Raw genomic sequence first — 23373 nt, 5'->3', positions numbered from 1 at the left:
AGGAGAGGAGAGGAGAGGAGAGGAGAGGAGAGGAGAGGAGAGGAGAGGAGAGGAGAAGGAATGAGGAAGATCTGGAATGAGATATGGAGCCAGCAGTGCTACAGAGAAGAAGAAACCAATGAGTTCAACTCATTCAGTTTACAGAAATTAAAAGAGAAGTTATAAAATGATCTTTAAAAGATATTCCAGGTGTGAACATGCATTCTTACAGATTATAAACTGAAGGGCTTGCACCTGGTACCTAGAAGGTCCAGATTCTCACCTATCAGTTTCAAGAACGCAAAAGAAAATCGCCATAGGACACCAAAATAACGTTGTTTGGAATGACACCACCATCTGGTGGCCAAACTAAACTCACTGTTCCAGGAGGGTGGAGTACTCCAAGGCTTGTTTGAGAGCAGGCTGTAGATACACGAGGATCTGTAATGACTGGGGGGTGCAGCACCATAGAGTACAGAAGTGAGGGGCTGCAGGGAAGTGACAACAGATAACACAGCTCTTTGCAGCAGTGACATCCATAGGAAACAGAAGCTAGAATAAAGACAACAATTACTGATGTTGCACACAAAGCTACAGAAGACCAAGAGTCACGAATCCTGCACAGAACTTCCCACAGAAGTGTGTCTGAAGCATAAGGAAAGAGGCATTTCAAAGCTGCAGGGGGATGTTTTGATACAGGCTGTCAAAATACATGATTTTCAGATGTTGATACTGCTCAGTATTTGTAGCACAATCATTTTTTTAAGCCTTGAGAATTAATTCCTTCAATAACCACCATTTAGAAACGAGTCCTTGTCTCCCAAAGCTGCATCTGCCACCTCCAAAACAATCACTTTATTATACTGATCCTCTATTCTAATATAGCATTGCTTAATTTCTTCCAAAATCTTGGATATCACTGATTTTTTTCCCCTCTACTACCATTGCAGAGCAGAGAAAGCCATTACTGCAAAAAGCAATTGCTTTTCACAGAAGTGCTTATCAAAGACTTATTGCTGTTGCTATGTCTCCTGCCTTGCTTCATGTTTGTTGACGTCTAATCTCATACAAGTAATAAAAGCCAAACATTAACCACTTATTCCTTTCCCTTCTTTACATTATCACTGCTCAAATGTTGCGGAGATTTTTACCCCTATGGTTTAAAACATACCCATTTCTCATAGCCAAATGATCACCTTGGAAGGTGAGCCCTCTAAATACTCTTTTATCCAAATCTATAAGATGAGATGTCTCAACAGTCTTACATTACATAAACAAGAGTTTGTCATGTGATAATCGACATGACAAACGATACTACATTTTGCAGCTTTGACCTTTATGGTAGACTGACCTTCAACTAAAATTAAGCGTTTGCTTTTGCTGCTTTGAAGCAATTTATCTATGTATTGCTTACCAGAAAGAAATACACTGTGCAGATCTTGGTCAACAGTGATGCCTGTGAGGTGCGCTGAGAGTCCATCTTTGGTGCCACCTTGTGGTAAGAATCATGAAAATACTCCACACTTGCCTCTTCTTGCAGGTCAAAGAATCATCTTCAGAAGGATTCGGATTCAGAAGGATTCAGATTCAGAAGGAACCCTCAAAGGTCATCTGCTCCAACTCCCCTGCAATGAACAGTGACACCTCCAGTTAGACCAGGTGCTCCTCTCTGGACAAACAGTTCCAGTGCCCTATCAATTTTATAGTAAAAACCCTTTCCCTTACATTCAATCTAAATCTCCCCTCTTTTAGTTTGAAACCATGCCCCCTTGTCCTGTCACAATAGATTCTGTTAAAGAATCTACCTTATTTCTTACAGCCCCCCCTTCATATACTGAAAGGCTGCTCTCAGGTCACCTCACAGCCTCCTTCAGCCTTCACAACCTCAGCTCTCAGCCTGTCCTCATAGGAGAGATGTTCCATCCCTTGGATCATTTCTGTGGCCCTTCTCTGGATACACTCCAACAGCTCCATGTCACTCCTGTATTGAGGACTCTACATCTGGATGCAGTGCTCCAGGTGAGGCCTCCCAGTACAGAGCAGAGTGGCAGGATCATCTCCCTCGCCCTACTGGCCACACTGCTTTGGATGCAGCCCAGCATACAGTTGGCTTTCTGGGCTGTGAGGGCACAGTGCTGGTTCATATCCAGCTACCATCCACCAACACTCCCAAGTCATTTCCAGCAGGGCTGTGCTCCATCCTTACATCCCCCAGCTTGTACTGATACTAGATGCAGACCTTGTACTTGGCTTTGTTGAACCTCATGAAGTTCTCCTCACTTGCTCAGTCTGTCTGGGTCTCCTTGCACAGCATCTCATCCCCCAGACATGTCGACTTCACCACACAGCTTGGGGTCATCTGTGAGCTTGTGGTCCATTTAAAGCACTTCTATTCTTTCCACATTGCTGAAAAGTCCTTGTAATTAAAAGCAAACAGCATCTGACATTTGGGTGTTGTGATTCCCTTTGGCCCACAAGAGATCACACTAAAACCTTAAGAATAATTCTGCTAGGTGCAAGAGTCCAGTCAAGAAACTTCTGTGATTATTTTCTTCTCTATTAAGGATGTAAGGACTAAATTTGAGGATGAAACAACAAAGTAAATGAGGCATGCACAGGAGCCCAGCCAACACGCGCTGCATAGAGCAGGAGCTGGCCTTGATGATCCCTATGGATCCTTTCCAACCTGGGATACTATGTTTCTATGATTCTATGACACAAAAACACATCCTAAAGGAGGAAATCTCAACTTCTGGAAAAGCAAATGGGACCCTGGGCTCCGTCAGGAGAGGGGTGGTCAGCAGGGATAGGGAGGTGATTGTCCCTCTCTACTCTGCTCTTGTGAGGCCCCATCTGTCGTACCGTGTCCAGGTGTGGAGCCCTCAGTACAAAATAAGACATGGAGATTTTGGAAAGGGTCCAGAGGAGGGACAGGAAGATGATCAGGGGGCTGGAGCACCTCCCCTATGAGGACAGGCTGAGGGAGTTGGGTTTGTTCAGCCTGGAGAAGAGAAGGTTGCGGGGTGACCTCATTGCAGCCTTTCAATACCTGAAGGGAACTTACTCCCAGGAGGGGAGTAAACTCTTGGAAAGGGCTGACAATAGCAGGACACGGAGAAATGGTTTTAAGTTAAAAGAGGGAAGATTTAGGTTGGATGTTAGGGGGAAATTCTTCACTAGGAGAGTGGTTAGGCCCTGGAACAGGCTGCCCAGGGAGGTTGTGGAAGCCCCGTCCTTGGAGGTGTTCAAGACCAGGTTGGACGGGGCCATGGGCAACCTGATCTATGGGGTCTCTATGGGGTCTATGGGGTCTATGGGGTCTCTATGGGGTCTATGGGGTCAATGGGGTCTCTATGGGGTCAATGGGGTCTCTATGGGGTTATTAGGGTTCCTATGGGGGATATGGGGTCTCTATGGGGATCTATGTGGTCTCCTGGGCAACCTGATGTAGTAAATGTGTATGTTTGGTGGCCCTGCTAGGCAGGGGGGTTGGAATTACATGATCCTTGAGGTCCCTTCCAACCCGGGTCATTCTGTGATTCTGTGGCAAGCAGCGGAGCTGAGTTCGCGCATGCGCAGCACCGCCGGGGGCCGCGGCCGCCCAGCTGAGAGGAGGGCGGGCGGTGTGGAGCGCTGAGGCGGGCGTTGGGTTATTCAGTGATTTATTTACGCTTCCAGACCGGCTGCATAAGGAATCGGCTACATAAGGAATCGGCTTGTCTCTTCTTGTGCTGGTGGCTTTCTCTGAGCGGGTCCTCGCCTCAGAGAGGGCACCCCCCTTCCCCCTTAAACTGAGGGGAGAGAGGTCCTCCTTCCCCCGCCGCTGTGGGGACGGGAGCTCCGTGCCCGCTCCCCTGTCAGGCTGAGCCGAGCTGAGGGCAGAGAACAGCTGGAAGCAGGTGGGGAAAGAAGCCCGTCTTCTACCTCGTAAGGCCAAGTGTTGCTATTTTACCTCCCTCTTTCTTTTTTTCCCTACAGGCTGGAGCAGAGCAAAGTCCTCTTTCGAGTCACTCAGTTAGCAGGACTGTGGCCATGGCTGCTGGTGGCATCTGGACGTCGCTGGGGCTGATGGCGGCTGTAGTGATGGCCGTGGGCCTGTGCCGGAGTTTGGCTCGCCGCCGCTTGCACACCCACCCACAGCTTTGCTCGTTCCTCCTGGAGCTGCTGAGCACTTTCCAGGTGTGCGCCTGCACCAACGAGCTCAGCCTGCTGGGCAACACGGAGCCCAGGCCGCACACCGCCCTCACCCTCACCTATGGCTTCACCGTCTTGCATGGACTAACATTGCCTGGCAGCACATGTAACCCCTGCGGCACCCTGCAACCCCTGTGGGGCAAACAGACCTCGCTCAGGGCAGGGGGAATGAAGATCGGTGCTCAGTTTGCTGCTGCGGTATTGGCCAGGGTCTTTATGCACTTTATCTGGAGGTTGGAGATGGCAGAATCCCATTCGGGAGCGCTGGCTCAGGGTTGTGGCAACCCCATGCAGACGACGGAGGTGCAGGCGTTCTGCATAGAGCTGCTGTTCTCTGTCGTTTTCCAGCTGACCATCCTGCAAGTGGAAAACATTAAGCCCAGCTACAGAGTCCACGCGGTTGCTCTCCTCATCACCATGCTGGTGTTTGCAGGTTAGTCTTTTTTTTTTTTCGCTGTTATTGCAATCAGGTGCTTTAAAGGAAATTTAAGTATCGCAGGATCGAAGGGGTTGAAGATCATCTAGTCCAACTTCCCTATTAAAGCATGAAATCAAGACACAACATTCGTTTTCTTCAATTAGAAAAGAGAAGCATCATAGAAACAGACTTAGGTAGGGGTGCTGGTGGATGGCAACTAGACATGAGCCAGCACTGTGTCCTGGGCTGCATCCAAAGCAGTGTGGCCACTGGGTGAGGGGGTGATACTACCCCTCTACTCTGCACTGTGAGACCTCACCTGGAGTACTGCATCTAGATGTGGAGTCCTCAATACAGGAGAGACATGGAGCTGTTGGAGTGCGTCCAGGGAAGGGCCACAAAGTGATCCAAGGGATGGAACACCTCTCCTATGAGGCTGAGAGCTGAGGCTGTGCAGGCTGGAGAAGAGAAGGCTGTGAGGTGACCTGAGAGCAGCCTGTCAGTATATGAAGGGGGACTAAGAAAGAAGGGGACATACTGGCAGGGTTTGTGGTGATAAGACAAGGAGAAATGGTTTCAAACTAGAAGAGGGTAGATTTAGATTGGATTTGAGGAAGAGGTTTTGTTGTGATAAGAGTTGTGAAGTGATGGCATAGATTACCCAGAGAGGTGATGTCTGCCCCATTCTTGGAGACATTCAAGGTCAGGCTGGATGGGGTTCTGAGCTGTACACGTCCCTCTTGATCATTGCAGGGGAGCTGGACTAGATGGCCTTTACTGATCCCTTCCAACTCAAACGGTTCTGTGATTCTATGAAATGGCCCTACAAATTCTAAGTTCATCTGGAGTTTATATACAAAGTTTAAGTCCTATGGCATGTGTTAAGAATGAAACGAGTCGTGCATGCAAAACATCTAATCCACAAGCAGGTAGTGCTCTGTGAAGCTCTTAACCCTTTGCTAAAATATCTCAGTGAAGGTTTGTTTCATAACCTGACATTATACAGTCTGAGGGTTCCATGTATACAGCACTACTCAGATTTTGAAGAGGCACTGCAGGACAGCACCAGTCAGCAGAAGGGAAAGATGCTGAGCCTGCAGGCCTGCAGAATAGAGGTTCTGCATTAAAATACTGCATAATTCATAACAGTGCAGTGGTTAACTGTTAGAAGGTGTTGGGAGCAGGCATGGTTATTTGTACAGTGTGTGCACAGTTCAAAGTACTTGTGAAACCACATGCCTGTGGTATCATAGCACCTACAGATCTCATGTCCCTGCGGTGCCCTCTGTGTCCCTGTCCTTACTTTAGCTTCTCCCAGCGCTGGGGTTAACCCTTGCACTGTGGGTCAGGGGAAGGAACAGCTGTGGAGTCAGTCAGTCTTTGTGTTCTCCCCAGTGAGATGTCAGAGTTGTGTCACTGGTCACTTGTTTTACAGGGAGATTCTGGGAAGGAGATGCTGTACTTTGGGGCATGGGGAGATGAGACAGAGGTGGTTATGGAGTTCCTCATGCTCACTTTGGCTACAGCCTCCACAGAGGAAGTCATAGAATCACAGAATCATTGGGTTGGAAGAGATATTAAAGCATTAAAGCCCAACCAGTTCCACCCCCTGCCATGAGCTGATTGCCCCCTACCAGAAAGGGGGGGAAAGAAGCCTTACTCATTATGCTGAGCTGAAATTAGCTAATATCTGAAAAATTAAAACCCCGTGGAGAATTTCATTAATTAGCAACTTGAACTACTTCCTAAAATTACTTTTTCAACGTAGAAGCAAAGTGTAGCTGTGTGTTAGCATACTAAGAACGTCCCTGAAATGGAAGGTGAAAGTGCAGCCAAGGATTGTGCTACCTCTTCTCCAGGCATAGAAAGCTGGATTCTTGATTCTTAACATTCCTTTGCCGCTGAGCAAATATACTTGTAAAACAATACGTGCCGCACAGCTTTCTCTTAGCTCATTCAAAGACTTTATGCCCAGTGTTCTGGGCCTGGCTCCTTACAGGTTCTCAGGCCATTCTTCCTGCCCCCTTCCCTCTGCTCATATATACATACAGACATACACATAGATTCACCCCACTCTCCTGCACTGATGGCACACCAAGCAGTAACAGCAGCAATAGCACCTCGGAGACATCCACACTCAGTTTGCCTCTCTGCGTGGCCCCAGCCACCATCTGTCCACCTCTCCTCTCTCCTACGTGATGTGCTAAGTGGACCACGCTTCATTACAGCTCACTGGTGCTGCTTTTTCCCTTTCCCAGGTTAGAATCAGAATACCATTTCTATATATTTCTGTGCCAAATATGGGGCTTCATGCTTTGCGTTGACAACTGTTGCCACCATGGGATGATACGTTCATCCCAGCTCTGCTAAGGAAAGATTTCCTTTCCCCAGTTGGAGGAGCAGTGCTTTGAATGAATGAACCCCTTGTAGATAAGGCCTGCAGCAGGCCAGCTTCTGGTACCCATACTTTGAAGGACAGATACTTAACTTACCTGGATGGGATTATTCTTAGGAAATCTGTGCCTCTCCATTAACTGTGCATAAAGAAGTGAGGGCTTCTTCAAGAGGAGCAGCTCTTTCTTGCTCACCCATCACCAAAGGGCTGGGCAGCCAGCACTGATTTAGACAACCTGCTCCCCAACACCATTTTCCCTGCAAAAAACATCACTTAGTTTAGAATATTGTATGAATGATGATTCTCTAAGACTCCAGTTGGAAAGATGGAGTGATTTAGCTGGGAACTATGAAAGGTGTGTTAAACTTAGTCCAAAATCTCCGTGTTCATGGTTCTTTTTACACTGATTGTGCCCTGAGGACGTGTACACAGCAGTCAGGCATGAATCAGAAATGTTACAAAATGCATCTGGTTGTATTGTATCACATTTCCATGCATGATTTATCTTCTACTGTGAGTCTAAAAGCTGTGTGGATGACTGCTGTCTAAAAAGGGACTGTAAGAAGGAATATCTCTGGCTCTATGTCAGCTTTGGTTTGGATGAAGTATTAAAGTACAGCCATATTTCTCTTGTTTATACCCATCTAAACTAATACACGTGAAGGGCTCCAAAACATGAGCATGTCCTTTTTTTTCCACAAGGGACTGAGTTTTAACTCAGTGGAAATAAGTGTTTGTACATCACTGAGTACACATCTTAGTTACTTAAGCATATCATGCAACTTAATCCAACAAATAACATAAGATTCTATAGTATTTTTGATGACTTAGATGAGGGGATTGAGTGTACCCTCACTAAGTTTGCAGATGACACCAAGTTGGGAAGGTAGTGTTGATCTGCCTGAGGATATAGAGGCCCTCCAGAGGGATCTAGATAAGCTGGATTGCTGGGCTGAGGAGAATGGGATGGTGTTCAACAAGGCCAAGAGCTGGGTCCTGCACTTTGGCCGCAATAACCCCATGAAGCACTATAGGTTTGGGACAGAGTAGCTGGATGACTGTGAAGAGTAAAGGGACCTTGGGGTGTTGGTCGATGCTCGGATGAATGTGAGCCAACAGTGTGCCCAGGTGGCCAAGAGGACCAATGCCATCCTGGCCTGTATAAGAAATAGTGTGGCCAGTAGGAGCAGAGATGCTTCGCTTCCTGCATCACTTAAACATATACAGTAAAAATCTATGGAAGAGTTCATCAGTTCAAATGGTTTCTGCTAATGTATTTTATTGCATTTCTTGTAGTACTGTGCACACGTGTTTCAGTATTTCATTTAGAATAGATAATAAGATTGTTTGACTTCATGTTATTCCTGTTTTGTTTCAGGTGGAAATCTTACAGGAGCAATATTTAACCCAGCGTTGGCTTTTTCATTACATCCACACTGTTTCTATGACAGCTTTCTTACTTATGCACTAGTATACTGGGTAGCACCATGCTTAGGTAAGTTCTTAAAACTTCACGTATTTAAGAAAGTGTTACTTAGGATGTGGTTGAAAAGAGTATTAAAAAAGAGAAGAGGCAACCTGGAAGTAATTCTTAGCCTGATAAGCTCAAGAGAGACAAATGGTTTAGTATTCAGTTTCTGTCTTACTTTGTATACAAGAACATGAGGGCGATTAAATTAAAGATAAATCATACTGGGGCAATATGCTACCTCAGTTATTATCATCAAGCGTCAAATCTTTTTCATCTCCATCATGTCAAAGCTTTACATTTCCCATTTTATGGTTCTCTCCCAGTCACTGTTAGAAACCATCTGTTCTTAGTTTAATAATAAGGAATAGCCATGAGTAACTGGAGCTTTGCTTACTTACATTCTGATTCATCTGGTGCGGATGAGTGTCTCGTGCTGTTGATTGTTTACAGTTTCTCCCTCCAAATCTTGAGCTTTCTGCTTAGGGAATATATAAAGAGACACTCAGCTAATCCCAGGTGCTTTTGTGACTGTTAATCCTATTACAAGGGGCCACTGTGGTACTAAAAACAGGGTGAGTAGTACAATGTGGACTGAAAACATCACAAAAGGCTTCAGTTGTAACAAATAACATGCACAAAGATGGGAAAAAAAGTTATTTTGTGGTGACTTTCAAAAACTGAGGAAGAATATTTTAATTAAGTCTTAACTAAAATGCAGGTTTGTTGTTAAAATTACACATTCAAACAGGATAGCTGCACAACAGAGTAAGCTTGACAACAGCTGTTGCAGTTAATACAGCTAATGAAATGTCCTAGGCAAAGCTGATGAACATCACCTGGTTCTTAGCGGAAGATTCATGAGCAGCAGCTTATTGTCAGCGACATATAGAGAACACATACAGATAATGTCAGATACTGACTCTAGTTTATCAGGGGAAAGAAGTCCAGACCAAGTAGCTGTAAGGATGTGAATCCTGGGGACAAATCACAAAGGTGATTCTTCAGTAGCATTAAAGCAGCTAATGATTGTAGTGAATATCGATATTCGCATACAGGTATTCAAAATATTTACAACTTGAATAGGTACCGTGAATGTAAAAGTACTAGTGGAACAAAGACAGTTGCTGTTTCACTGCCAATGGAATTCATGCCGGTTGACCAGGCATGATTGCACCATTAGAGATGATTGTGACTGAGTTAATGCTCATCTTTCAGTACTAGGGAGATGGCAGGAAGAGCTGGTGACAAGGTACTGGACATGAGAGCAATGAAACAGGGCTCTCTACCCTGCTGAATTTCTAATGCTGTAAGAGAAATGAATCACCTCCACGATCATACTGTCCAGCTGTCCCCCTGCCACCACTATTTCCCCACTAAACCACGTCCCTTAGTACAACAACATCTAAACATTTCTGGAACACAAAGAAATGTGCTCCATCTGTGCACGCTACCCCACTGTGATTCTGTGATTCATGGGCAGGGAAGGGAAACAGGGAGCTGTGCCCTATGCTATCAAGATCCTTGACCATGGGGAAAGAACTCCAGTGCAAGACCAGGGATGAGCCTGTCTGCAAGCTGCTGTATTTAGGTCAGAGGGGAAGTAGTGGGATGTTTTGGTGAAGGACTGTTGTAGACCATATGGACAAGTATAGGTAGCAAATGAGGCTTTCAGCAAACAAGTAGCAGAAGTCTTTTCCCTGATTCCTGTGTCCCCAGGAGTTTTCAGCTATGGAGGCATCACCTGAGAGAGCAGAACTCAAGCATTTGAGTGAGTGCAATCCGGGAGGTGCCTAGAAAACTCATTTGAAGTCTTAATTCAAAACCACATGGGTCAGTGAGTGATTTTGCTCGCAAATTGGGAAGAAGCGGTGGTGAATGTGGCTGTGTGGGCTTGAAGTCCTTACAAGAGTTCAGGGTTCAGATGGCTGGATAGGTAAATAGTGAAGTGGTTTGGACTTCAGAACCAAATTGTGCTTACTTAAGTAATTGTTAGGTAGAATTCCCTGGGAAGCTGCCACAAAGGGATGAAAAGCTTTTTTTTTTCCCCCAAAAAAGCTTGCCGAGAGCTTAGTACCATTCAGATGTGCAGGAACAATCCATCACACAGCCTGAATGTTCTGATAGAAAGCCTTTCCTTGTTGATAAGACACCTCCCTCTGAGCAAAGGAGAGCAGATAAGGCATAGAAACAGGGATAGGCAGCAAAAGAAGCATACACAAGCTTTGCACAGGCACTTTGGAACAGAATCGGGAAGGTCAAAGCTCAACTGAAATATGACTTCGCTGGAACTAAGACACAGCACAGATTATCAAGGGCACAACTGTTTGTTCTGTCTGCAAGTAAGACAAACTACCTGATTTGGATAAGTGGGATATTGCTAACTCCCTCTATTCAAATCTAGAACATGTCTGAGTTGAAATCTGAATCAGAACATACAGATTTTGTCAAGAGAGATAGAAAGGAATCATTCTGTTCTTTTGTATTCAGGTGCCTTTCTTATGAAGAACTTAGAATCTCACTTCTACCAGCTTTCAGCTTCAGAATAAACCCTACTTTGTGACTTTAAAAAAGAAGCCAATCAACCTGTGTCCACATGTAGTGCCCATAGACTCCGCCTTAACCTATCCGCTGAGACTGGGATATTTGTGTATCCTTACTGATCTAGAAAGGGGTCGTGCATGCTTGGACTTCACTTGGCCAACTTGTTCCATCTTTGGTTCATGATCCCACAAACACTGCACTGTTAGCTCCTAAGGGTCACTGGTGTGACCGATAGAAGCTTTCTTTGCAAACAAAGTTTGTGTTTGCAGAAACTGTTGACCGTCTTTTAGCCCTTTCAGCTGAGAATTCCATTCTGCAGCAACCCTTATTTTATGCTGGATGCTCAGATACTTCAACTTAAAATGCTTATTATTCAACTTAATGCTTATTATTAACAACTGTGAAGAACTACATCATCCTCAAAATACATTCAAATAAATGTTGGTTTTGCATTCTGTCTTTTCAGGGACAATACTTGTGGCTTTTGTATGGAAATCCCTTCTCGGCCATCAGAAGACACTAAAATCTGAATTATAGTAGGACTACAGTGAAGGAAGTATTGTCAAAGAAGTTAAGTTAACTTGCAGCCACCCCCAGATGAAACGAGGCTTTCAGAAAAAGCATTGACATCGACTGCCACACCTCTTTGCAACTGTATTTCCAGATTCCATGTATTGAAATTGCACTTTGCTACATACAAATTGCTACAATTGCTTTGTAGTCAAAAACTTCCTTTGTAACACTGGATCAGAGAATATCTACCAGCATTTTCGGTTAAGCCATATGAATGCTAAGGACTGTTAAAACACTGAAACTTTGTCACTTTAGCCATAAGTGCCATTTGCAGACCTGAATTACAGTGACACATAAAACTAAAGTTTAGATAAATACCAGGCCTTTGGGGTTTGATTTTATTGGATTTCTTCCTGTAGATGGCAGCTGCAGAAACAAAACTGAAGCTCTCTCTCTATAGTGACCTCAGCAATCTCTTACGTGCCATGTAGAAACCTCCGAGAGGAAAAAAAGCTGATTTGTTTTCTGATCCCTAGAAGAACTGACACAGCTCTATTCTAGAAGTGACCTACAGCAAAAGTACGAACCTGTAGGACCAGCAGTGTTTTAAAAGTGAAGCGCAGGTAAGTAACCAACCCTTCTCTTCCTTTCAAGAAGGATCTGCCCCACCTTATCTCACTGCAGTCTATTGAATGTTTACCTTGATTGGGAAGAGCAATAATAAAGCAGCAAGTTATGCAGTCACACAGCTAAAAGCACATTTTAAGTAAAAAAATACTTCATCCCAGGTTGTCTTTTGCACACATAGAAACAGAAACTGTGTAGACATGGAATTTGATGCGTCCTTGATGTTATGCAACTGTGAGAAGATGTTCTTGAAATAAATACATTTGCAGTATAGTAAGATAGTAAATAAAAGAGCTAAAATGAAGCTAACTGCTGAATTGGCACAAACATTTCCTTTGTAGCTGAAGAGCACCGGGTAGTACCAGCCTTAAAGCTCTTTTCCAGTGTGAAGCTGCTTCTGGATGCTTCATTTCCGTAGTTGTGAGAGGCAAAATGGTCAACAGGTTGTACAAAGATTCCAGTTCTAAGCCCCTCTGTTCTCTTTGTGTTTGCTTTAGGCATTTGTTTTTTCAGGCTTTGAACATGGTGAACAAAAGAGAACAGAGGGAAGCAGATGAGGTTTTTGCACTGCAGTTGTGAACCAAGTCTTGAGCAGCTGCTGCTGTCAGGTATCTTTTTTGCAAGAGTTTGAGTAGTTTCATTTCATACTTCTTGCAATGACGTTTTTTTCCTTGCTTTAATTTTCCAGGGTTCATTTAGATGACGTTACAAAATTAAATCAACTATTTGGACATGGATTTCTTATAACAGAGTCTTAATCCATATTTCATGTTGGTTTCTCTGTCCTGGGTTTGCCTCTGCTGCTGCACTTAAGCCCAGTTTGTAGCTTCATTTCTTAAGGAAATGGGCCTTACATCATGAATTCATCTGCATGTCTCCTTTGAGCCCATAGGGCCCATAGGATAAAGGTCTCAGAATTAAGACTCAAAAAGTATAAAAGTGAGCAGGAAAAACAGAAAGCAGTGATGCAGACTTAGAAGCAGCCAAATTCTGACAGATTAGAGCCCCTACTTCCACATCATTTTTGAAGGCCTGCAGTCAGAGTCCATAAAGCCAAGATGACAGACCTGTACACCTGTATTATTTTGGCACAGCATATAGTTTAAAAGCAATTAAATTTTGTACAGATGCGAGCAATTAACAAGTGGTTGCTCCGTTTAAAGCCACTGGATTATTTTAAGTTGCATGTATAAGTCATGTGTATCTACACTTCTGTATATGAAGGTGCTAGTAAGGCAGTATGATTAGGAGAATGCAGGTAAGGCCTACATGTACCTTATGCTACATTTTTACTTCAACCAGAATGATTGTTGGACTTGATGATCTTTAAAGCCTTTTCCAACCTGAGCAGTTTTGTTCTATGATTCAGTTCCAGAGCTAAGCTGATGTTGGTCTCTGTTCCATTCAATGCTATTTCTTCTCTGAAAGTCAGCCAAACAGATGCTTGGCCTCATGGCTCCAGTGCACTTAGCTCATCTTTGAGAGGCTCAGCAAAGAACAAAAGATTAAGTGCTAACTGCACAGAACGAAATTTCATTTCCCTTTCAGGTCAGAGTAAAACAGTAGGAAGTGGTAGATGGTATTTCTGCTGCCTCTGTTGATCCCATGCACTGCTGTAACCCAAAGTACAGAGTACAGGTTGCACGTAACAGTGCTGATGACTTTAAAGCTCTGCCGGTCCACGCTGGCTCTACAGGATTGTGACTGTTTACTTTACCCTCAGCCAACATTTCTTCTTTGGACTGCGCAGTCTGGAGTGCTGAACTGCTCACTGCCAGGAGTTCAAAGTATTCCTTCTGTGCTGGAACGCACTACAAAGTATTAAAGTCTACAGAACGTTTGTTCCTCCACATTAAAAAGCAGGAGTAACTGCAGACAAATCAGAATGGCTTGGTTTAGAAGGGACCTCAAGGATCATGAAGCTTCAACACCCCGCCTCAGGCAGGGCCACCAACCTCCACATTTAATACCAGGCCAGGCTGCCCAGGGCCCCATCCAACCTGGCCTTGAACACCTCTAGGGATGGATGGGGCATTCACAGCCTCTCTGGGCAGCTGTTCCAGCATCTCATCACTCTCATAGTAAAGAACTTTCCCTGACATCCAACCTAAACCTTCCTTTAGCTTCAATCCATTTCCCCTTGCCCTGACCATGTTTGTAATGCTTACTGTGCTTTGAATTTCAAAGCTGACTACAGAGTTCTGTGAAGAATGTCTTGTTGCATAACATGCTAAATGTTAGTCAGCAACGTTAAGAGTTCACTTTTCAATCATCAAAAACTGAAATAATCAGCAAATTTTCATCATTGTGGTTGTCATTTTCACATACCTTGAAACCAAATCCAACGTATTGGGCAGGGCAGGACTGCTCAGTGACACCCATAGAGCACAGGACAGGGAAGGAAAACTCTTCATATACCAACTTCGTTATACTGAAAACTACTTTTTAAGTCAGTCAGCTTCAAATCAAAGCAGACAATGTTTAGTATCAAACTTCCATTTGATAATCAAAGAAAATAAATTTGCTGCCGTTGCCCCAGCACAAAAACATCAACAAGCAGAGAGAAGTGAAAACATAAAAGCAGAATGAAGCTCTCAGCACTGTATGAACATTCGGCCCTTATATTCTCACATGTGGGTAAATACTGGAAATGGCTTCACTGATTTCTTTTTCATTATTATTTTAGAGTGCCAACGAGTCAATGGATGCTGATGTCAGAGCTGCCAGAATCTTGCTGAAGCAAAGGACTGAGAACGGCAACGCAGAGTTGACTGTGAGATACAAAAATCTTAAGTTTATTTAACAATGTTGTTAACATTTAATACAAAGACAAAACAGTTCTCATCTGAAGGACTCGAGAGATTTCATTCCATTTCCACTCTGCTACCCAGACTTTGCTCCCAGAGAATTTAGAGGGACAGCAGCGAACCAATAAAACCAGTTACTCGAGGGGGCATTAACTTTAGCTTTGCTTTCAATTCTTGGCTGACCTTATTTCCTCCTGGTCTCACATGGTAACATTGCCATTCTATTCCACATAATGAAGAAAGGTACAAAAATATGGATAATTCCAGGACAAACTACAACTCTGTTCTACTTATACTCTTCTTTCAGAAGTCCCAGAATTCCTACAAAGGCTTCTTTGAAATGAGCCCTGGTTACCCCCCATTCAAGTGTTAGATGGGAGAGAATTCATTTGCTTTGCTTTTTTCTTTGTTTTAAATAACCCCATAGTGGTCACAAATGTCAAACCCTTTTTAAACCATATATAAAAGCGTTTATAGACCTCGATGTCTGAGCTTGAGTCATTAGAGATTAACTGCCAACAGTCACTGCAACGTCTTCAGTTTTGCAGCTTATCCTGGAAGTGCCACATGAAGAATCTGAAAGATAGTAGACACCAGGGTTTATATAATTGGTGTTAAAATAAGAGATTAATAACCTTTACAGTAGAGCAGCAGCTACGCATTGGTTGTAGCCACAGAGGGCATCACTTCACATCAAAATGCATTACTTGTTGGAATGGTTGGGCATCACCTTTGCCTTTGACAGCATCTAAACTCAGGTCAGCTCAGGACAGCGAGCACTTGGGGTCAAGCTGCTGTGTGCCCATGCCCGGGAAGCCCCTCACAGCACAAAGAAACACCACTTGGCTCAGAACAACAGCAACAGCCTCGTGATGTGACAGACAAAACACCTCTTGTTACATGAACTCTGCCCATGTCTCGCATCAGCAAGTCTTCCAGGACCTTCTGCAGGCACTGTCACGTCTCATTTGGGTTACAAGCAGCGACGTGCACCAGGAGCATCCCAGAAGGACACTGCTCTCCAAAGGATCGCCAGCAGGATGTTCTTGCTGATTGTTTCTGCAGTTCAGGAAGCTGAAAGGACTGAGCTGCTCCACAGATTACTGCAAGTAACAGCAGACTCTGCCTGTGTTTTCAGGAGGTAGAACTGAGCAGCTTTCATGCTCAAGCTTGTTAGGATGATGAGCACAGGCCTAGAGCTGTTCCTACGTCACACCTTCTGTTAGTTCTTGCGGCAGTACAGCCTCCAGTTTTGAGCTTCCTTAAATTACACTGCCACAGTGAGGTGGGTGGTTGCATTTAAAAGGCTGTTCAGCTCCTCAGCTGCTGCCTCGTTGTAACACCTGACACAACACATGCAGATCTTGATCCGTCCTGATGGGGATCAGCTCCATCATGAGGTCAGCAGCAGCTTAGCAGCGAGACAAAGAACTCTCCACCCATCCACCTCTGGCAGCGCTGATCTGCAGCCAGCCACCACTCAGGGTAAGCAGCAGGGAGAGTCCCATTGCCCACAGCTACTTGTGACAGTGAACTGTGTGCTCTGCCAGGAGACCAATCCCAACCGCTTCTACCTACGCTGTCAGGCTCCTTAGAGATCTGCTCCCAGCCACAATCCTGAATCTGTTTAACTTTAAACCAGCACAACAAGCACTCAGCTCTGAATTTAAAACAGATGGGTGTTTTTATTTTTAGCTTGAAAAACCTTGGGCAGAAATCATCTTGGAGACAGCCATCGAAACTAAGATTCCCATTCAGTATCTAAGAGTCACAACAACCATAGCTGAAGAGTTCCCTTTATTGAATAAGATAACAGCTCACAGGTAGGGCACCCAGAACTTAGACTTTATTTAGAAGAGCCCCTACACCAAAGAATAAATACTAAATGAGGACCAATGGCAAGGCCTGAGATAAGTGGGTACTAAGAGCCTTTCAGAACCTCATGAGTCCATCAACAAATTAAAATAAGGAACGCAGGAGAGGAGCAGATGCTCAGTCTCCCCACAACAAGCCTTTCAGAGCTGCAGCCTCTTCCTCAGTGCCACTATAATCTCCAACTACTTCTGCCCCATTTTCACTGACCTTTTCCAGCTTCCTGTCTGTGCCCTTTCCTCCTCTACCCCTTTCCTCCTCCCCCCACAGCTTTTCACTGTCTGCCCCACACGTTCTTTCTGGCTATTGAAAGCCCTGGGAAATCTCATAAACTAAGGGTGAAAAGAGGGATACTGAGGACAGTAACTTCCCAGTACTACCTCCAGAATTCATATATCAGCAAAACCACTCAAGATGAGACAAATGTTAAGAGCTGACCCATCTTCCAGACACACATGCCCACAGGGGGTGATGGTTTATACAGGCAGTTTTGGACACCTACGTGACAGATCACTGAGCATCTTCCCATACCTGCAACAACTACAGCCACCTCTTCCTTATCTAAATCCTTCCGATATCACAAGGCATTTCCTGCAGATCTGCAATCACTTGCATTACACAAATTAGAGATGGAACGCTCTGCAAGGATGAAAAGTTTTGCTGTCAGAAGACAGAAGAACTTACAGCAGCATACGTCCTCCTCAGTGATCAACTTCTGCATCTTCAAACTGCCCTGCAACTGTTGGTGCAATGTCCACCTCCATCCCATCTGGAAAGACAACACAGAACGTTACACAAACTGCAGACAGGACAGCAGGTGTTATCACACAGAAGGGAGTGAGTGCCCTCTGCTGACAAGAGATGATCAAAGCATGAATTTGCCAACAAATTCATCAGTTTATGTTTGCAACACCGTTTTCAGTTGATATAAATGCATTACCTGCCAACTGTCAAATGGAACGTATCAAGTTGCAATCAGATGATCAACTCATGCCTCTTCATCAGACTTTCCTAAGACCTATCTTACCACAGTACAATATCCTTTGCTTCAAGCCACGCCAAATTCATGCCATGGCTTTTTGGCAGTGAGCACACAAGGATGAAATACAGCAACCCTCACTGCCCTCAAACAGGCAACGTGCTGCATGTAGGACCACTGCCATCTTTGTAAGACATGGTTGTGAACAACAATAAAACCACTGCTGAGACATCCAGCATGGTTTGCCATCACCCATAGACACAGTAATTCCTCAGTCCTGGTGTTTCTGGACACCAGGGTGGAGAACCACTGCTCTCATGTATTCTTTAGGAAGAGAAAAGAATGTCTTACCTTCAAACTCCCTTATGGAGTCTTCTGTTCTCACACCGGCCATGTTGTACTGACTGCTGACGGACTGGGCCAACATACCCTCTAACCTCTCCAGAGTGGCCTGACCTTCTGCCGTTAGATGCGACAATCCTTCCTCGTATGTGTAAAAGGTCGGGATGTCACCTTGTTCCAGCTCTGTAGGACAAGGGTACGTTTATCAGACCTACACTGAGGAGTCTGGCTCAACAGGACAACGGACACTTGTGCTGGGATGTTCACTGCAAACAGCTTATGAGAATCTGAACTTTTGCTGAATTCCAGCATTAGGCCACAGCTTGATTAGTGATTTTCTGTGGATTTCCATGTTTTATATCGTGCCTGTTGCATTAGAAACGCTTAGGCAAGATGAGTTAATACACAAGGAACAACTCAGGAGATCCAAACATTCTCCTAACAGATAGCGCAGAAGTTGTACCAGGTACACAAGGTGTTTAGAAAGAAACAACTCTTACGAACCACGGGCCTCCACATCATACTCGTCGCCTTCGTAGTCATTGTCTGAATCCTCATCTTCTGGGTCTGGGTGCAGAGCTTGGCATTCACACATTGCTGAAAACATGGCTTCCACTGTACGAACAAAACAGAATCATCTCAGCAAGCAGCCCAAAGGAAAGACACCAGGAGTTATCTTTCAGTTGGCAGCTGTGAAGTGCAAGTGCTCAGTAGGGCTGGCGCCTCTCAGCTGGCGAGCAGGGAACCTGCAGTTCCACCCAGCAGCTGGAAGCACAGCTGGACTTCCAGGAACCACACCTGCAAAATCAGGCTCCCTCCTCAGCTAGGAAGTGGCAACTTCAGCTAAGATGCTGTTAGAAGCAGCTTTTGCACTGTATTTTAATAGTTGCTCTACTTGCAAGGGTTGAAAATCAGAAGTCTGATCTGACATTAGGGCTTGGCACACTTCAAGGTTAGGAAGTCACAACAGGTGGCAACCAGATGTGGCATGACCAGACTCTCCAGATTAACATCAGATTTAATCCAACCTAGTTCTCCACGCATGCTTCCATCATGTCACTGATGACAAAGGTTCAACAGAGGCAACAGCAGCAACTCAGTCAGTGGTTACCCACCTCAGGAGTCCTTGCAGTATCTAATGTGTCAGATGCTTAGAAATTGGATCCAACTGGAAGCTCCCCACAAGACAGGGTATGATTGTTTTCCAGTGGTAGCATCTGAACATTAGCATGTTCCTAATTAAATGCTAAGAAGACACTGAAGGCCTGTGCCATTCACATCAGGTACAGCACCCCTTCCCCATCACTTACAGGCTGATTTGTCGCTAGGCACAAATCTGAACTCTGCAATTGGTTCGATGTCATCATCGCTGTCTTCCTCCTCCCCTTCAGCCATGGGGGCCTCCTTTGTCTCCTCCTCTTCAGGAAATTCAGATTAAAAGAGAAAAATGATTATTTTATCCAAAAAAAGAGACAGCTTTAGCACCTTTAGAACCATAAGCAAATCAGAAACCCGGACAGAGCCTGCAACAAACAAACCTGCTCCCATCCATCTGCAGACACACAGGGTCCTCTCACAGCACCCTGGAGAAGCTTGCAATGCACACAAGAACTCTGCTTTCAATTTGAGGAGCCAAGTTTTCTATAGCATTCATGTAATCCACAATCCTTACTGCTTAACCGCAGAGCGGTTGAGCTACGTATACAATCGTTAACTTAAGAATCTTAGGTATTAGGGATCCCTTGCACTGCTGCCCTGAGATCAGCCAGTTTCCAGTCTGGCCTCCCACATAGGACTGACGTTGACAGGAGGCCATACTCAATTTCTTGTGTTCTTAGCAAACCACTAAAGCAATGAAGCAAAAAGTCTCCCCACAGCCCATGTCAGCTGCGGGTAAAACTTTGCTTCCTGACTACTGTGTACCACATAATTGAATAAGTGAGCAAGAACACGATGTTCTACTTCCGTAAAAACAAAATCCACGCAGGATACAGCTTACAGCTCATCCCTTTGTGGCTGGGGAGGTTGAACTGACAGCTTCAAAACTGCATGGTTACTTTCTACAGCAAAAGAGGACTAGAGTAAAGCTGTATTCACAAAGAGTGGCTTTTATTATGAACAGAACTGGCAACGAGAAGAACACGAAGATGCCAAGAAGCTGCCAGCCAAACAATGATACATCCAAGGAATTCACCCAGTCCCTTTGGAATTGACCTCCCCATGCTCAGTTTGCTGCTGCTGCTACATCCAGCTCTTTGTTTTCAACCAAGTCAACCCCTGCCTGCCTTCCTCTAAAGAAGGCTGAAAATGAGGCAAATATACACACAGAGCACTACTAAAACATCCAAAGAAGAACAAGATGTACTGTGCCCAACTGAAAATCAAGACTCCTGCAGCCAGCAAAGCAGTGATGTTTCCATATAACACTGTTTTAAACAGTTAAAACCATGGGTCGGTCAGGGACAGACATGAGAGCTGAACACTCAGACTCACCCTTAGCTGGGCACCTACTGTGGCCAGAATTCTTTTATGTCGATCTATCGAGGTTTTGAATTCTTTTATGTCAACTCATTGAGGTTTTATTGACTGGAATTATCACAGGAAAGATTTTCAAGTATCACTGTAACAATTAGAAGCTGGAAATAACATCTTTCTTCAAGGCTTAGCACTCACTGCTCTTCAAATGATACAATACAGCAGAGTTGATGAGACTTAAAAGCATTAAAGGGTCTGGCAGGAGTGGGAATGCTATGAATATCTATTAAGCTCAATAACACGAATCACTGTCTTTTAATGAAACTTCAGCCCTACTGTAATTATCCTTCACGGAGATGAAAAGATACTGCTTGAATTAAGGGTTTAGGCTTTAAAAAGCAAAACTAATTCCCTTTTTGAGGGAGGGATGGTGGGCCTTACCTTCAAACCTGGCGTTCACCATGACATACAGGTGCTCCCAGGGGTACGCGTTCAGGTCCCTGGAGACAGCATGTAAACTTATGGTGGGATAATCCAAGGAGAAGCCAACTCCTGAGTTTTCCAGCCATGACAGGCGGCTAAAAAGGGGGTTAAAGAGAAACACACGTAAGAGAGAAGTTAGAAATTAGTACCTGAACCTGGAGAGAAGCAAATCAAATCCAATCGTTCCCCTCAGCGCACCCCCCGCGGCCTACAGCGCACCCACAGCCCTCATAACCGCCCCCATAGACCCCGCTCACCTCTCTGCTATGTAGAGCGTCCCGGCACCCAGACTGCGGCCCGACAGCACCGCCTCCGTGTCGGGCTGCCGGTGCCGGACACCATCGGCCGGCGGCGGGAACCGCTTCAGGAAACTCATGGCGCAGCCAACACCGCCTCCCCCTCCTCCTCCTCCTCTTCCTCCCTCCCACCGCCGCCGGAAAAGGAAATGGCGGCGTTGTCGGGCCGCTCTGGATCCGACTCTATGGTGCGAAACGACCGTGCATCAGCGCTGCCATCTTGTGGCGGGTAGGGTAGGGTGGGGTAGGGTAGGGTAGAAGGTGTTAATTGGTAGGGTAGGGTGGGGTAGGGTAGGGTAGGGTAGGAGGTGTTAGGGTAGGGTAGGGTTAGGGTGGGGTAGAGTAGGGTAGGTTGTAGGGTAGGGTAGGTTGTAGGGTAGGGTAGAAGGTGTTAATTGGTAGGGTAGGGTAGGTTGTAGGTAGGGTAGAGTTGGGTAGGGTGGGGTGGGATAGGGTAGGTTGTAGGTAGGGTAGAGTTGGGTAGGGTGGGGTGGGGTAGGGTAGGTATTGGTGTTGACGCGGTGAGTTCTGGGTAGGGTGGGGAGGAATAAATTGTTAGTGTTAGATAGGCTAGGCGGGTTTAGCGTCTGAGTAGAGGGTGGGGTGTGTGGTAAAGAGGGTTAGGGGTAGAAGAGGTGTTAAATTTGGTCTTAGTAGGGTAGGCCAGATGGGGCTCAGCGGTACGGCAGGGGGTATGGCGTTTAGGGTCTGGGGAAAGATTAGCGGTAGGGGCTTAGGCATAGGGTACTTAGGGAGTAGGTGACCCAGCGGGTGGGAGTCTGCTCGGTACGGCCTAACGTTGCACGTAGGTCATTTAGTAGGGTAGGAGGGTGGCGTAGGGCTCAGAGGTGGGGGTAGGGTACAGGGTAGAATTTGTGTTCATATTGGCGTAGGGGCTCGGCGTAGGTCTTTTTTGTCTTTGGCCTCTAGGTCTGGGCGTGGTTGCAGGTGGCTGGAGGTGCCCCTAGGGCAGGGCTGTGGCCGGCCATCCCTTGTCCGCTTTCTAGCGCCCGGGAGCTGAGTCGCTCAGGAGGTGACGAGAAGTTAACGGAGTGGGGAAGATAAGGGTAATGGGGAGTAAGAAGGTGTGTAATTGGTGGGGTGCTCACGTGGTGGAGAGAGTAAGAGGAAGGGAAGGGAAGGGAAGGGAAGGGAAGGGAAGGGAAGGGAAGGGAAAGGTGTTAATTGGAAGGGACCTTCAGGTAGGGAAGGGAAGGCAAGGCAAGGTGTTAATTTGGAAGGGACCTTCAAAGATCAGGGTATGGTAGGGAAGGGAAAGGAAGGGAGGGAAGGGAAAGGTGTTAATTGGAAGGGACCTTCAGGAAGGAAAGGGAAGGCAAGGCAAGGTGTTAATTTGGAAGGAACCTTCAGGTAGAGAAGGGAAGGCAAGGCAAGGTGTTAATTTGGAAGGGACCTTCAAAGATCAGGGTATGGTGGGTAGGGTAGGGAAGGGAAGGCAAGGCAAATTTGGAAGGGACCTTCAAAGCTCATCTATTCCAACAGCCTGGCCCCTTCAAGGCTGATGTAAGTTGAAGCATCCCAGTGAGGGCATTATCCACACACCTCTTGAACACTGACAGAGTTTTCCATCAAAATACCCAACAATTTTCCTTCTCTGGATTTTAGTGGTTGTCATCCTGGATAGAAAAAGGCCTCAGCAGCATAATCTGGGAGAAGGAAATGTTCGAAGAAGCCACGAGCAATGAGGACATAGATTCTGAGTGCTCTGCCACCCCTACCCATTTAGGATTCTAATTAAGCAGATCATTACTCCTCATACAAATAATGACCTTGGCAGAAATCAAAGCAACTTCCACAATGAAGTGATATTTAAACATTGTGAGAATTGAGATGGTAAGAGATGAGGAAGCTGATGCTTCTCAACTGCCTTTATGTCCCAAGACAACACAGAAGTGCTCACCCAGAAACAAAAGGGTACAGTTTGTCCCTGAGTACAGAGCAGACAGCAGAGCTGGTGGGG

The 23373-nt window shown here is 45.5% G+C and overlaps 2 protein-coding genes and 1 long non-coding RNA gene across 3 annotated transcripts in view; 1 reads left to right on the top strand and 2 right to left on the bottom strand.

Annotated features, from left to right (window-relative positions):
• Positions 1-527, bottom strand: part of LOC116652790 — a 5117-nt gene extending 4590 nt beyond the window's left edge. The window contains exon 1 of the long non-coding RNA XR_004306002.1: positions 359-527. This is a non-coding gene — a long non-coding RNA (uncharacterized LOC116652790). The remainder of the gene's footprint in view (positions 1-358) is intronic.
• Positions 528-3574: 3047 nt separating this feature from the next.
• Positions 3575-14983, top strand: AQP11 (aquaporin 11). The gene is made up of 5 exons (XM_015852506.2): positions 3575-3878; positions 3958-4606; positions 8365-8481; positions 11465-12134; positions 14825-14983. The coding sequence occupies exons 2-4, from the start codon at positions 4012-4014 to the stop codon at positions 11533-11535; spliced, it is 783 nt and encodes a 260-aa protein (XP_015707992.1). The 5' UTR covers positions 3575-3878; positions 3958-4011; the 3' UTR covers positions 11536-12134; positions 14825-14983.
• On the bottom strand, positions 14906-21543 carry CLNS1A (chloride nucleotide-sensitive channel 1A). Its single transcript, XM_015852507.2, has 7 exons — positions 21354-21543; positions 21055-21191; positions 19449-19556; positions 18643-18753; positions 18148-18321; positions 17502-17586; positions 14906-15521 (listed from the first exon to the last, which is right to left on the bottom strand). The coding sequence occupies exons 1-6, from the start codon at positions 21470-21472 to the stop codon at positions 17519-17521; spliced, it is 717 nt and encodes a 238-aa protein (XP_015707993.1). The 5' UTR covers positions 21473-21543; the 3' UTR covers positions 14906-15521; positions 17502-17518.
• Positions 21544-23373: the final 1830 nt, after the last annotated feature.

The sequence above is a fragment of the Coturnix japonica genome, chromosome 1, assembly GCF_001577835.2.
Source record: "Coturnix japonica isolate 7356 chromosome 1, Coturnix japonica 2.1, whole genome shotgun sequence".
Taxonomy (NCBI): Eukaryota; Metazoa; Chordata; class Aves; order Galliformes; family Phasianidae; genus Coturnix; species Coturnix japonica.
This window is presented reverse-complemented; position numbering and strand designations above follow the sequence as displayed.